This window comes from Myotis myotis, unplaced genomic scaffold, assembly GCF_014108235.1.
Source record: "Myotis myotis isolate mMyoMyo1 unplaced genomic scaffold, mMyoMyo1.p scaffold_m19_p_17, whole genome shotgun sequence".
NCBI classification, from domain to species: domain Eukaryota; kingdom Metazoa; phylum Chordata; class Mammalia; order Chiroptera; family Vespertilionidae; genus Myotis; species Myotis myotis.
In genome coordinates, this window is record NW_023416321.1 from 24,011,736 (window position 1) to 24,027,572 (window position 15,837).

At 40.1% G+C, this 15,837-nt stretch overlaps 1 protein-coding gene across 1 annotated transcript in view; it reads right to left on the reverse strand.

The window, feature by feature from the left end:
* The window catches only part of PPM1E (protein phosphatase, Mg2+/Mn2+ dependent 1E), a 93,403-nt gene extending 78,331 nt beyond the window's left edge, over positions 1-15,072 (reverse strand). Inside the window, exon 1 of the mRNA XM_036340402.1 lies at positions 14,453-15,072. Within this exon, the coding sequence (XP_036196295.1) occupies positions 14,453-14,943 (491 nt within the window). The 5' untranslated portion in view covers positions 14,944-15,072. The remainder of the gene's footprint in view (positions 1-14,452) is intronic.
* Positions 15,073-15,837: the final 765 nt, after the last annotated feature.

Consider the following 15,837-nt stretch of genomic DNA (forward strand, 5'->3'; position numbering starts at 1 on the left):
CTTAAAACTACATCTTCATGAAAGAGAACCATTCTACCAGGCTGAAGAGGCTCACTCTTCTGCCTCGGCAAGCATGTCAAATTTGCGGGCCGCATGCATACCACAACCAATATTTCTGTGGCCCAGCCAATATAATGGTATGTAAGAAACGTTTTTTTTTGTTTGTTTGTTTTAATATATTTTATTGATTTTTTACAGAGAGGAAGGGAGAGAGATAGAGAGTCAGAAACATCGATGAGAGAGAAACATCGATCAGCCGCCTCCTGCACATCCCCCACCGGGGATGTGCCTGCAACCCAGGTACATGCCCTTGACCGGAATCGAACCTGGGACCTTTCAGTCCGCAGGCCGACGCTCTATCCACTGAGCCAAACCGGTTTCGGCGTAAGAAACGTTTTAATAAAAATGCCGTAACTTAATTTTTACAATATCCTGTTATGCATAATTATTTTTTTTAAAATATATTTTATTGATTTTTTACAGAGAGGAAGGGAGAGAGATAGAGAGTCAGAAACATCGATGAGAGAGAAACATTGTTCAGCTGCCTCTTGCACATCCCCCACCGGGGATGTGCCCGCAACCCAGGTATATGCCCTTGACCGGAATCGAACCCGGGACCTCTCAGTCTGCAGGCTGACGCTCTATCCACTGAGCCAAACCGGTTTCGGCCATAATTATTAATAACGAACTACAACATTCATTAATGACCGATTACTATAATTGTGTTGCATTCATTTCCCTTACGCGCCTTACGCACAGGTGCACCATTTCTCACCAATAATACTAGCAGTGAATATTTTAGCAGCCGATTGCCACATCGTTAGTCTTGTACTAATTTGTTTGGTGTGTGCAACGGGAAATATTTCACTTCCTGAAAACAAGAAAAATAGGTTATTTGCATTACGCTTATTAATTTGTGCTGTTATTCAGTGTCTGGTAAGTTAATGTTCAAGAAAAAATGTTAATTTTTATTAAAATGTTCTATTATTTTATGTTAACGATTACTTATTTTAGCCCTTTGTATTCAGCATGTCTCTATCAAAATAAACCTTTGTTTCTATGAAAATTGAAGCTTTTGTTTTTCTGCGGCCCCCATAAACTTAAACCTCGTTTATTTAAGCCATGATAGCCTTTGAGTTTGAAATGCTTGGTCTAGCAGTGGTCGGCAAACTGCGGCTCGCGAGCCACATGTGGCTCTTTCGCCCCTTGAGTGTGGCTCTTCCACAAAATACCATGTGCAGGCGCGCATATACAGTGTGATTGAAACTTCGTGGCCCATGCGCAGAAGTCGGTATTTTGTGGAAGAGCCACACTCAAGGGGCCAAAGAGCCGTATGTGGCTCGAGAGCCACAGTTTGCCGACCACTGGCTCTAGGGCATACAAATAGCTCCAATTGCCTTGTTAATCTAAAGGAAATAGTATCTTTAAATAAAAATCAAGGAAGGAGAGACTTTATGCAGTTTGATGTGCTGAAAGGTTGCAAAAATAGGAACCTGGAATAAGAATTTGTATAAAGAACTGGTATTTCCATGCTTGTGCTTGAAAGGAAACTGTGTTATCTCTGAATGTGACAGAAGCCATTTTTTTTCAGACTACCAGCACTTCAAAATTACTGTTTCTTAAGTATCACTTTATTCTTATAATTGTGATTTTCCTCTTCATATTTCAGATTATAAGAATGATGAGTGCCAAAACCGGTTTGGCTCAGTGGATAGAGCGTCGGCCTGCGGACTGAAAGGTCCCAGGTTCGATTCCGGTCAAGGGCATGTACCTGGGTTGCGGGCACATCCCCAGTGGGAGATGTGCAGGAGGCAGCTGAACAATGTTTCTCTCTCATCGATGTTTCTAACTCTCTATCTCTCTCCCTTCCTCTCTGTAAAAAATCAATAAAAATATATTATAAAAAAAAGAATAATGAGTTATAGATCATTATTTTAAATAATAAACATATTTAATAATTCTATAATTGAAATAGCTACTAACAGCTGAACACTATCAAATATACAGAGTGGCCAGATTATTATGAGCACTTGATGTTTGTAGGCAAATTAGCCATAATTTCGTGCTGAAGTTGCTAGAGGGCCAGACCATTATAAACATTTGAATAGCACAACATACCTAAGTATTGTTGCTGATCAAGTTCATCTATCATGTTGATGGTGTATCCCAATGGAGATGGCTTCTTCCAACAAGACAATGTGCCATGCCACGGTGCTCATATTGTGCAGGAGTGCTTTCAAGAACATGAGGGAGACTTTACCTTGCTTAGGTGGCCCCTACAATCACCAGATCTCAATCCAATTGAGCATTTGTGGGACGAAGTTAAAAGAACCATAAGGCAGCTGGTTCCACAACCATCAAATCTCACAGAACTGGACAGTGCTATTCATCAGGCATGGTGTCAGATTCCTTGCATCACCTTTCAACATCTCATGGAGTCAATGTCAAGAAGAATCGCTGCAGTATTGAAGGCAAAAGGTGGCCCAACAAAGTACTGATGGGGTGGTCATAATAATCTGGTCGGTCATAATAATCTGGCCACTCAGTGTATATTATATAGGACTTAGATGTCTTGAACAGAAATGCTATTGTGTATATTCTCCCCCAAATACTAAAATTTATATCTTTAAGATCTCAGGAAATTTTGATTTCTATTTGAGTATTAAAGATTTCTAATTCATTTCCCATTTTCATTTTTATTGCAGCATTTATTCACTGAGTGAAACAATTTCTGTAGTGGTTATGTATGCTCCCCAAATAAACCCTTTGAAATGTCAAACACTGTAAAAATGGGAGCAATGTAAAATGAATAGTTCATGGTCCCCAAGAATAATGAATTATTAAATCTACAAAGAAAAGTCAGTTTTTAGATTCTCATTTTTAAAAAACAAATTTTAGGCCAATAATGCATGAGTATATTGAATAATGCATTAGTATACTGAATATACAAGTCATGTGTATTCAAAGAACTTCCACACAAAATAGCTAATCTAATCTTGCCTACTATACTATAGAAATCTTGCCATTTAACTGTTAAGTGTTCAGTCTGGGAGCCAGTGGAGTTTTGGAGTCACACAGTTCTGTATACCATTTTAGGTATTTATTAGTTGTACAACTTTGGGCAAGTGGTCAAATTTTTCTGATCCTTGAATCCCGTACCTAATACAATTTGTGAGAAAATTAAATACAACTACACACACAAAGTATTTGGCACTTTGCCTGACTCAATCAGAAGTATCAGCTGCTATTATTATATTAAATGAGCCAACAACAAATGTAACACACACTCCAGAATTCCCCAAATCAAAATTATATAATTAGTCTTTAGTTTTAAATATATGTTTAGAAGAAACACTTCCAGAAATTTACATAAGAAAATTATTCAACAGAAGACTAATAGCATAACATGCACAAAAATTATATTATGTATAGCCTATAGATGGAAAATTTGGCAACAAAAAAAAATAATTTGGAAATCTTTTTGCGATATGGAAATTGTGTATCATATATTCAATATTAAGTGAAAAGACAAAATATAATTAGTACATTATCATTGCAACTATAAAATTTATGATAAAGACATTTTCATTTTAATACTTTGTCAATGATTTATTAAAACTGGCATGATTTTTCTAAATATGGTCACACAAAATTTTAAAACTTATACCTACTGGCAAAATACTGCAAAAAACAAATTTTTCCAATAACAGGGGTATAACTGAATTGCAGAATACTCATAAAAAGAATAGTATTAAAAAAAAAGAACAGTATTATTCCTACAGCCCACCTTCACTATTTAGAACCCTTTAGGAGTTAAAATCTCTTTTCGATTTTCCATTCTGAGTTTCTCTCTAATTTAAGTTTCCTAATTATAAGAGACTAGAGGCCCAGTGCACGAAATTCGTGCACAAGTAGGGTCCCTAGGCCTGGCCAGCGATCAGGGCCTATCTGTGGGGTGACCGGTAGGCAGGGCGATGCGGGGGGGTGGGGGGGGAGAGCACCTGCTGGCACCTGCTTTGGCTAGCAGCCTGGTGCCGCCCACTTGCCGGCCCCAACCTGGGGCAGCTCCTGTGTTGAGCATCTGCCCCCTGGTGGTCAGTGCGCATCACAGCAACCGGTCGTTCCACAGGTCATTCCGCTGGTCACTCAGTGTGCATATTAGGGTTTTATTATATAGGATACTGGTAGAATTCAATTAAACCTTTTAAACACATTAATGTTTTGAATGGACCGATTTTTTTCTTAAAGAGGAACAGTTTTTAAATATATTTTTCTTGATTTCAGAGAGGAAGAGAGAGGGAGAAAGAGAATCACTGATTGGCTGCCTCCTGCATGCTCCACACTGGGGATCGAGCTCACAACCCAGGCATGTGCCCTGACCAAGAGTCGAACTGAGACCTCCTGATTCATAGGTCAACACTCAACCATTGAGTCACACCAGCCAGGCAAAGGGACAGATTTTTAAACACTACCAACATATTAAAACATAGCCTAAGGTAGTTAAATCATTTTCAGGATTTATTTATTGAAACAAAGCAATTAATGATACCTAAAATGACCAATGTGTAGAATTAAAAATGAGGAAATAACACACATCAAATAATATTTTATTCATGTGTGCCACAGAAACATCAATAAAAATGCACTTTTTATAGAGAAGAATTTAGTAAGCTTTATCAGAAAGAATGTATATTACTAAACATCTTTTAAACATAATTTTTAAATCATTAGTATGGAAATTTATCTAGCTTTTTTACTTCATAAAAATCTGTTGTGTTCCAATACTTCAAAAATTAAAATTACTAAACTTTCACTTGATTCAATTCGTGCTAAAGATGTAAATATTTGCATCCAGACATTTTTTTATTTTTACCACAAATGATTATCTACTGCAATCATAAACACCAAAAATGGCACACAAAAACAATCTTTGGACATTCAACTCATTTTAATTAAAGAAACCGGGATATTACTATAAATAATCTTTGAAAGAATGTTTTAGTACTTTTACTAAATGTATCCTCTGAAAGATAAAGTGGATCTGATACAGAGAAACATGCTTACCCTTTCATAAATCTTCAGGAAGTAGGATTTAAGTATAGTTTAAATGAGAACACTTGAGGCAGATTAGCATCAGGTAGCATTGAGGAGAGAAATAATCAGGAAAAAAGAGAGAAAGTTTTAACAATTGTTCTAAAAGCCAAATAAGACAAATTAGAAGGCAGAAGAAAAAGCATAAGGTTCTTCAGTTTCCTGATTATGTGGCATTTTGTTTAACATTAGTGACATTTTTATGACTTATAGTTTAAAAAATTCCAATATCTTTCCAGAGATGCAGTGAATACTAAGTCTATAGTGCCCAATACTGAATGAATGAATAAATGAATGAATAACCTCTGGGGTACTTCTCTGGTCTTTCTTACAGGTTTACCCTCCTTTATTCAGAGAAATAACAGTGAGTCAGACAAGTCCCAAATGGTCTATGTTCTCTCATTTCCATGACTTTGCACATGATAGTCTCTCTGTTAGAATGATTTTCAGCTCCCTCCTCCTTTTGGCTAATTCCTATTTAGTCTTCTAAATTCAATTTTAAGTATCACCTTCCAGGATCCAACAGCCTACATTGGCACATCTCCCTCAGTGTCCCCATAAAATCCTCTGTATCGCTGTGTACTCTTATCAGTACGCATATAGAGGCAGTAAGATAAACTTCAGAGTCAGACACATCTGAATTCAAATAATAATTCTAACACTTACTGTGTGATCTTGGATGCTGCTAAACATTAAGTTCTTGATTTTAAACCCGAAAATGACAGCATTTTGCTTAGAATATCACCTCATACATAACAGATTTAATAACTTATTATACTCGCATTGTACTGTACTTGCAGGTTAGCGTCTCTGACTTTTCCTCTAAACCACACACTTCTTGAGGAAAGGAACAAGTATTTTATTTCTGTGTAAGCGACATGGTAGGCACTTAATAATTTTTGATGACTTAATAAATATTACTCCCAATATAGTAAAATTAATTTGCCACTTGAAATATTTTCTGTAATGAGATGGAAAACAAGTGACTAAAGAAAATGAACTCCATTAATGTCAGTTTCAAAAATGGAAACGGTCTTTATTACATTGGTTTTAGGATTTACTGTTAATTATACATGTTACGAAATACCAAATGATTTAGTATCTTACTTCAACGCAACTGATCACATCTGCCTCAGGGACTGAATACCTATAATGTTTTCACTGTCTACACTGAGTGGCCAGATTATTGACCACCTGACGTTTGTAGGCAAATTAGCTATAATTTCGCGCTGAAGTTGCTAGAGGGCCAGACCATTCTAAATAGGGAAGCAGGGTGTTTACCACGACAGTTAGAAGTGATTTGTTTTCTGAAGAGATGTGTAAACAATGCGATTTAACAGCCTTTGAACGTGGGATATATTTGAACGTGAGTGGCCAGATTATTATGACCACCCCATCAGTACTTCGTTGGGCCACCTTTTGCCTTCAATACTGCAGCGATTCTTCTTGACATTGACTCCATGAGATGTTGAAAGGTGATGAAGGAAGCTGACACCATGCCTGATGAATAGCACTGTCCAGTTCTGTGAGATTTGATGGATGTGGAACCAGCTGCCTTATGGCTCTTTTAACTTCGTCCCACAAATGCTCAATTGGATTGAGATCTGGTGATTGTGGGGGCCACCTAAGCAAGGTAAAGTCTCCCTCATGTTCTTGAAAGCACTCCTGCACAATATGAGCACCATGGCATGGCACACTGTCTTGTTGGAAGAAGCCATCTCCATTGGGATACGCCATCAACATGATAGATGAACTTGATCAGCAACGATACTTAGGTATGTTGTGCTATTCAGACGTTGTTCCACACGAATTAAAGGGCCCAAATCATGCCAGGAAAACATGCCCCAAACCATAACACTGCCCCCACCAGCTTGAAGGGTTGTACTCATGCATGTGGGGTGCATGCTTTCATGCTGTTTCTGCCAAATTCTCACTCTGCCATCTGCATGATGCAACTGGAAACGTGATTCATCGGACCACATGACCTTTTTCCAATGCTCCACTGTCCAATCCTTATGATCCTGTGCGAATTGGAGACATTTTATCTTGGTAACTGCAGACAGCAAAGGTGTTTGAACAGGCCTTCGGCTTCCATATCCCATACGATGCAGTGTACAGCTAATTTGCCTATAAATGTCAGGTGGTCATAATAATCTGGCCACTCACGTTCAATTATATCCCATGTTCAAAGGCTGTTAAATCGCATTGTTTACCCATATCTTCAGAAAAAAAATCACTTCTACTGTCATGGTAAACAACCTGCTTCCCTATTTATAATGGTCTACAACTTGAGCGCGAAATTATAGCTAATATGCCTACAAACATCACGTGGTCATAATAATCTGGCCACTCAGTGTATATTAACCATAAAATTACCAAGTAACACATAAGGCTATCTTTATTTAAACAACCACTTAGAAAAGTTACAGTAAAATAGACAACTTTTTAAAACTGAGGAAATTTTTAAACATAGCAAAACTTAATTAAAATCTTTTATACTCCTTACGGAAATGAGAAGAAATTGTTTCATGGTTTGGAAATTTTGACTTAAGAATATAAAAATATACTAGTTACTTAATGTAATATTTAATGGACCTTTTCATTATAATATTTAATTATTTGGCTTGAGTAAGAGTATTGGTAAGGCCTCTTTCTGGGAGTGCTTTCATTTTATATTTGATCTTCAATATATTTTAATCTTTAAATTATTTTTACAAATCTGCCCTAGAAGCTGATATAATACTTGTCCTATTTCTTCCTCCTTTCCTTGATAGTCAAGGATAGTTTTACTTTAGTATTACATGTTGAACATAAACTGAGTATTTTTACATATAAAATGGAATTCTGACTCTGATGTACAACCTTTACTTTGAGCCATTTTTAAATTCATCATTCAATGGAATAAGAACTTTACAATGATAATGAATCCAAACTATGCTATAGAATATGAACCCAATGGTGGGAACTGTATACCATGACACTTGTAGAATACAAATGGTCATTGCTTTGTGTTAATTTATATAACCCACTGCTTATTATAACCAGTATGTATTTTACTGGCTTCTAAAAAATCTCATACTGGATACATGACATTAATACAGACTCCAAACTGAGCAAAAATATTTCTCTTCATTTTATTTAATTTTTTTAAAATGAAAAAGGATTTCTTTCCCAAAGAGACACTATGTTGAATAGATGACTACTACATTAGGAGTTAAAACTGTATAGAAAACAGGTGCCCTTGATTACTTCAATAATTAATATTGAAATTAAAAAATCAAAATCTATTACAGGGTTAGTAAAGTATAAAATGGAAAAAAATATCTCCAGACAAACTCATTTGTAGTAAAAGCATAAAAATATAGACCAGAAGGATACAGTCTCAGAATTTTCAGATTATCTCTGGGAAGAAAGAAAAAGGAATAGGTTCAGAGAAGAGAATGACAGTAAAGTCTTCAATTCCATATGAAATTTTTATTTCCTTAAAATAATCTTAAACAATTATGATAATTTATTAAAACTGCATGGTGGGTATATGGGTTTTGCTTTACTATTTTCCATTATTTGCTAAAGGTTTACATTATTTCATAATACCTATAAATCTTTTTATTTAATATGTATTATTTTATTTTATTTTTTATTGATTTCAGAGAGGAAGGGAGAGGGAGAGAGAGACAGAAACATTAATAATGGAAGAGAATCATTGATTGGCTGCCTCTCTCCTTCACGCCCCATACTGGGGGATCAAGCCTGCAACCCAACCCAGACATGTGCCCTAATAGGAAATCGAATCCTGACCTCCTGGTTCATAAGTTGATGCTCAACCACTTAGCTATGCCGGCTGGGCTTTATTATTTATTTGTTTGTTTGTTAAATATCGATTTGTTGTTCCATTTATTTATGCATTCATTAATTGATCCTTGTATGTGTCCTGACCAGGGATCAAACCCACAACCTTGGCGTATTGGGAAGTTTTTTCTTATATATATCTGCTTAGAGGGTAAACTAGCAAAACCTTATTAGAGGACATTTTAAAACTATGATCAAATGTCTCATAGTTGCCCTGGCCAGGTGGCTCCATTGGGTGGAAGCTTCTTCCAGTACACCAAAAGTCAGGTTGTGGGTTCGATCCCAGGTCAGGGCACATAAGGGAGGCAACCAATCCATGTTTCCCTCTCTTTCTCTCTCTCAAAAACTTTTTTAAATTAGTCTCAGAGTTGAGCCTCATCTTTCTCCCCCATTGCAGTGGTTCCTCTTGAATAAAGTCTTCCTTAACATCTTTAAAAAATATGTCAATATCCTTTAACATAGTCCAACACTAGAAACATACTCTTAAGAAAAATCAGTCCTGGCTGGTATGGCTCAGTTGATTGAAGCATTGTCCCGTACACCAAAAAGTGGCAGGTTCGATTCCCAGTTAGGGCGCATACCCAGGTTGCAGTTGGAGAACTGAACTCAATTTTGGACAGTTTAATTTGAAAAGCATTTTAGACATCTAGGTAGACTGTTCCATTATCTGTCAAAGCAGGGATGGAGATAAAATCGGAGGACATTAGTATAACTACAATTACCAAAGCTAAGGGAGACAAGTCAGCCAGGCTTGAAAGGCCAAGGACCAATAATAAAAGAAAAGGCAATATATTAAAAACTCAGAGAACAAGTGGCAGCCTGAGAGGTAGGAGAACCTGAAAAGTACAGTTAACACTGAATGATTGGTATTTATTTTCTTCTTTTTTTGCTAATGTCATTTTCTTCTTATAATGAACATCTCTCTATATATAAAAGCCTAATATGCAAAGTGTCCCCTTAGGAGTTCGACCAGGAGACCAGGAGTTCAATCACTCGCTATGGTGTGCACTGATCACCAGGGGGCAGCATGGAACGAAGGAAGGCCCCGACCAATAGCCAGCAGCTGGGGAAGGGAGGCACCAGCCAGCAGCCACTAGGGACCCTACCCATGCACGAATTTTGTGCACTGGGCCTCTAGTTACTTTAGAATAAGAAAAATATGTAGTTTTAAATTATTACTATAACTCCCATCCATGTATTTTTCAACTTTGTGAGACAAATGTTAATGGTTTTCTGGCCTATCTCAAAGTCATGATTCACACTAGAGGCCCGGTGCACAAAATTCATGTGCTCATGGGGTGGGGGGTGTCTCTCAGCCTGGCCTGCACCCTCTCACAGTATGGGAGCCCTTGAGGGATATCTGACTGTCAGCTTACGCCCGCTCCCCGGCAGTCAGACATCCTTAGCGCTGCTGTGGAGGCATGAGAGGCTCCCGCCACTGCCGCTGGGCTCGCCAGCCATGAGCCCGGCTCTGGCTGAGCAGCGCTCCCCCTGTGGGAGCACACTGACCATCAGGTGGCAGCTCCTGCATTGAGCGTCTGCCCCCTGGTGGTCAGTGCGCATCATATCGACCGGTTGTTATGCCATTTGCTCAATTTGCATATTAACCTTTTATTGTATAGGATAATTCAATATAACTGAATTATTAGTGTCTCTAATCAATGATTTTATTTTCCAAGCCCTTTTTAAAATACACACCCCTCATTACTACTGTAAGCCATCTGGAACTACTTAACTTTGCCAGCATGGTAATTTTCAACTAGTGGCTGGGATATCTGTCTTCCCCCGCCTTGAGAAATCCACGCAGACAAATGCATAACTGAGGAAATACTGCTCTAAAAATGTAGTGACATGTACCTCTAGTAACAACTTAAGAGTGTTTCTTCCAGATTAAAATAGATTTATCCTCAGTATAATACAAAGAAATAAAATGCACAGTATTGACCCATGTAACCTATACAAGTAGCCTCATATTCACATCCACTGTAAGACCAGTTATAAAATTTGTATTTGCAAATTATTTCAAAGCTATAAAATATCTCACTTTTTTCTTTTAAAATATATTTTTATTGATTTCAGAGAGGGAGAGGGAGAGAGAGATAGAAACCTCAATGATGACAGAGAATCACTGATCAGTGGCTTCCTGCACACCCCACACTGGAAATCAAGCCCCCAATCTAGGCATGTTCCCTAATCTCCTGGCTCATCGGTAGACTCTCAAGCATTGTGCCATGCAGGCTGGGTGTCACTACCTCTTTTTAAAAGAGACTCTCTCACTGACCTCAGAAATCCTAATCTCATGTCATTAGAAAATATTTCATTATTTTTCTTTCAAAATGTTACATGTTGTTATCTAGTAGAGGAGTATCTAAGTACATATTTCCCATTTTTAAGACTAATGGCAAAAACGTTATCCCAAATACTGCTCTGAAAAACTCTGATGTTACTAATTATAACTATATTTTGTCCATTTAAACCTTGATCCTTTATTTACCTCTAAGTAACTGCTTATCTCAAGCTAGTCCTGGGCTTTGAATTTACCAAAATGATGAATGATAAGTATATCTGCTGTTCTTATTCTAAAAGTCTTTTGAGAAGCAAAATGTTGAAAAAAAACCTTTACTATGTTTTTTAAAAGCAAACTTTCAACTAGTGTATACGAAAAGCAGTATTAAGATAAGCACCTTTATTTTTTTTCTTCAGAGAACCTGTGTATTTAGCAGCTACATATTGTATACTTCTAAAATACTGACAGAAAAAAACACACTAGAGATTTATGAAACTGGCATTAAACACTGTTAATTTCTTATTACACTAGTCCCAACTATCAAATTGGTGAATATATATTTCAGGTAACTTCACTTAAGAACTTAAGCATGCATTTGACAAGCATGATAATTTTTAAAGAATATTAAGAATTCCCAAAATAAACAGAGTAGGTGGGTATGGTATTTGAGAAAATACTTAGAAAAACAATCTTCACCTTCCCCAAATAGGCAATTCCAACAAATTCCTAATCAAAGTTATTTAAGAATATTTCTTAGGAAATTTGAGAACCCAACATTTCAAATATGTTAAGGAGTTTTTCCATTTATTTGTTGTTCCACTTATTTATGCATTCATTAGTTGATTCTTGTATGTGCCCTGACCAGGGATCAAACCCACAACCTTGGCATATTGGGAAGTTTTGTATTGAGAAATGTAGAAATTATTTGTACATAATCTGTCATTTCTGAATCTGAATCCATAGTTTTCTCATCTGTAAAATAAAGTGCTTGGGCAGAAAATGATCTACCCTTACCATGTCTTCCAATATTGATTTTTGTAACTAAGTGATATGATTTCCTTTTATAAATAAAAACAAAGCGTTAAAAGTATTTCTAAGTTCTGTGGGGGAGGAGGGTTAGTTTTTTGGCTTATCTGTTAAAAATCTTGAAGTTAGTTTACATAAACAAACCAGCCATTTTATATATGAATAAAAATAGGTTAATGGCCTCTGCACAAAACACAGTATAAATGACGAAATTTGATTTAAAGCAAAATAATATCTTCCAACTTTAATTTTGGTAGTTTTACTTCAAATTCAAACTTTATTCTTCATTACATAGCCATTGTATCATTTGAATACTTTTTCTAGTTTACACAGTTATCGAAACTAATCTCACTGCCCTTCGATACGGAAAAACACACATCTACTTGTCATCATCTTTATACAGATTTCATTATTTTTAAAATATATATTTTTTTATTGATTTTCTGAGAGGAAGGGAGAGGGAAAGAGAGACAGAAACATCAATGATGAGAGAGAATCACTGATTGGCCCTTGATGGGAATCGAACCCATCCCAGGACCCCTCAAAGACCCAGGTGGACACTATCCACTGAGCCAACAGGCTAGAGCAGATTTCATTATTTTAAAAGCCTTGAATGACAAATGTTTATAGTTATTCTGAACTAATGACTCTCTTTTTAATGGAACTTCTCTAATGTTTCTCTAAATTCTGCAACAGCATTTGTAAAGGTAAGAACTGTCCAAATAGAATCAGTCCGATTCTGAAGTAAATTCTTCCACTTTATTACACGTTTTCATTTTGTTTTTTTAAAAGAAGTTTTAAGTGTTTTTATATAGTGTTAAAAAATGACATTTCGGAAGCCCTTTTCAATGGCAAATTACAAACACTAGGAAGACTCTAAAATGTTAATACTGTTTGTAATACCACCACATGGGTGGTGGTATTACATGCCATTTCTTTTTCATTCGCCAAAAAACATTATTACTTTGGTAATTGGAGAGTATTTTAAAATTTAAATCGCTTGTGAAGTGTGGAGCATCAACACAGTCCATTTCTATAGCAATATGTTAAATGTTTCTTACCTATTGATAAGCTTAAGCTTTAACAGGAAAATTCTGATCAGCCATCTGTTAGGTTGAGACAAAAGATTTACTTTCCAGGCCCTTCTCTTAATTTAGGCCTTTGAGAGGATCCAAGAAGTGAGTTTGAATTTAATTGCTTTGAATCTTGCAGTAGAAAACTTTTAGGGGGGACCAAAGTTAACACCTTTCATTACAACCATCAGCAGAATGGCAAAGGATTCCCAGGTTTACCAATGTTCCCAGAAACTTGTTAGTATTCTCCTGTCATTATTCCAGAACAATTCCATTTGGAAAGAGACGCGATTGTCAACCGTTTCTATTTCAAGCCCATAAAAACCAGAACTGGGATGAAAGGCAAAAGCCCTGACCTTTCTATTTTCGACTTTCATCTGTGTAGCTAAGCCATCTGCTGTCTCTCCGACCCCATCTACTTAATGGACTGAAAACACTGCACCTAATTGCAATTTTATCCAAGCAGCCTGACTTTCCCACTTGAACGAATTAGGGCTTTTTCAGGTGTCTCTCACCTGAAGGCTCGCTTGTAAAATTGTGCTTACCCTTCCCCCACGATGCCACCCACTTCCCTCAATGGTGAGTTATCAAATATCTTCAAACCGGGAGACTGGGCTCCGGCGCATTAAGGCACCTAGCGCGCTTCCCTCCACCGCGGAGCGCCCGACGGGAGAGCCCACCCCCGCCGGGCTCCTGCGGCCACGGGCCGGGGTCACCTCTCATCCGCCTAGAACCGAGCCGCGCGTCTCCGCCGCCCAACAACCAGGCACTCGGACCGGAACGACAGACAGACCCGGGCGGGGAAGGAGCGCCCGGAGGAAGGGACCGGGAAGAGGGCGCCCTCGGACCTCCCGAGGCACGAAGGGGATAGGGATGGTGAAGCGGACCGAGAAGTGGGAGGTCGGGGTGAACTGGGAGCGGGGGCCCGGCCCGGCGGGAGGGCGGGAGGGCGCGGGGGCCGCGGCGGGCGTGGGCAGCCCGCAGCCGCCCGCCCGAGTCAGAGCAGCGGGGGCGCTTTCGGCGACGCCAGTCGCGGGGGTGGGGGATGAAGAGCGGAAAGGAGAGCAGTTCGAGGGGCGCCGCGGCAGGGACGGGGGCCCACCTCCGCCGAGCCCCGCTACTTAACTATTTGTAGAGCTGCTGCAGGCACAGGTCCAGGCTTTCGCCCTCCACCTCCTCCCGGGTGATGCGCTCCGACAGCGGCCGCGGGAGCGGGGGCAGCGGCGGCAGCTGGGGCTGCGGTGGCGGCGGCGGCACGGCCGACTGCCCCGGGGTGGCCGCCGCCGCCTCGTCGCCCTCCGCCGCCGCCGCCGCCTCGTCCTCCACCGCCTCCTCCTCGGGCTCGGGCTCGGGCTCGGGGTCTTGGTCCTGCTCTTGCTCCCTCTCCTCCGTCGCGGCTACCGCGGCCGCCTCCTCCCCGGGCTCCTCACTCGAAGGCTCGGCCGCCTCAGCCGCTACCAGTTCGGACTCGGGCTCGGGCTCCGGCTCGGGCTCGGGCTCCGACTCGAGTTCGGGTTCCGGCTCCGGCTCGCCGCCGCCGCAGGGTCCGCGAAACTCGCCCAGGAACAGCTCGAGGAAGCGCCGGTAAGTTTTCTCCTCGGGACCGCAGCCGGCCATCGCTGCTCTAGCCCCGGCGCCGACCGGGAAGTGGGTGGGGGAAGCCCAGGAAGGGGAGGGGGCTGCTCTTGAGCCTCGGCTCCCACAAGGGCGCTGACGGCCGCACCGGCACGAGCGATCAGCACCGGGTTGCCTGGAGAGGGCTCCCGCAGGCGTGCGCGCCGCCGAGGGCCGACGTGCGCGGCGCGGGGGCGGAGCGCGCCGCTCCGGGGATCTGGAGGGAAAGTTGGCTGCGGGCACGCGCTCGGGGTCCAGCGGAGGCCCATCCTCTAGTCTAGCCCTACAGAGAGCTCAGCCCACGCTGCCTGGAGACTGTCGCCATGGCAACCGGCGCTCATTAATTTCAGGGTCCCTCCCGTCGAGTCTCCGAAGTCGAACGGACACTTGACTTGCCCTCTCTCCAACTCCGAACGTCTTTTTTGTATGGATACCCTGGCCTCAAGTGCATCAAGTGAACTAAGGCATCTCCAAGGCTAACTGTTGGTTCCCACTTTGACTAGATTTACCTCAAGGTTTCCTTATCTGTTCCTGCCTTGCCTTAGCGTCTTTATCTGTTGAAAGATGCTACCGTGTGAATAATTTGTGGATGACATTAATAAGTAGTTTGGGGCAGTGGAGGGCATCAAACACATCCCAGTGGTAGGTTCCTTTGCGTACTTTCATTTGATTCTGTTATACTCATTTATCAAAAAGAGGAAAGCAGGAATTACGTACTTTCTTGATTCGAGGTGTCATAGCTACTAGCTATGACATTGAAATAAGAACCCAGGTTATCAGACTCCAAGGCCTGTTAGACATTTTTTCCCTCTTTCCTCTGTTTCTGAAGATTCAACAGTGCAATATGTCTATAAAGCCTCATCTGTATGCATTTTTAAATATATTTTTTATTGATTT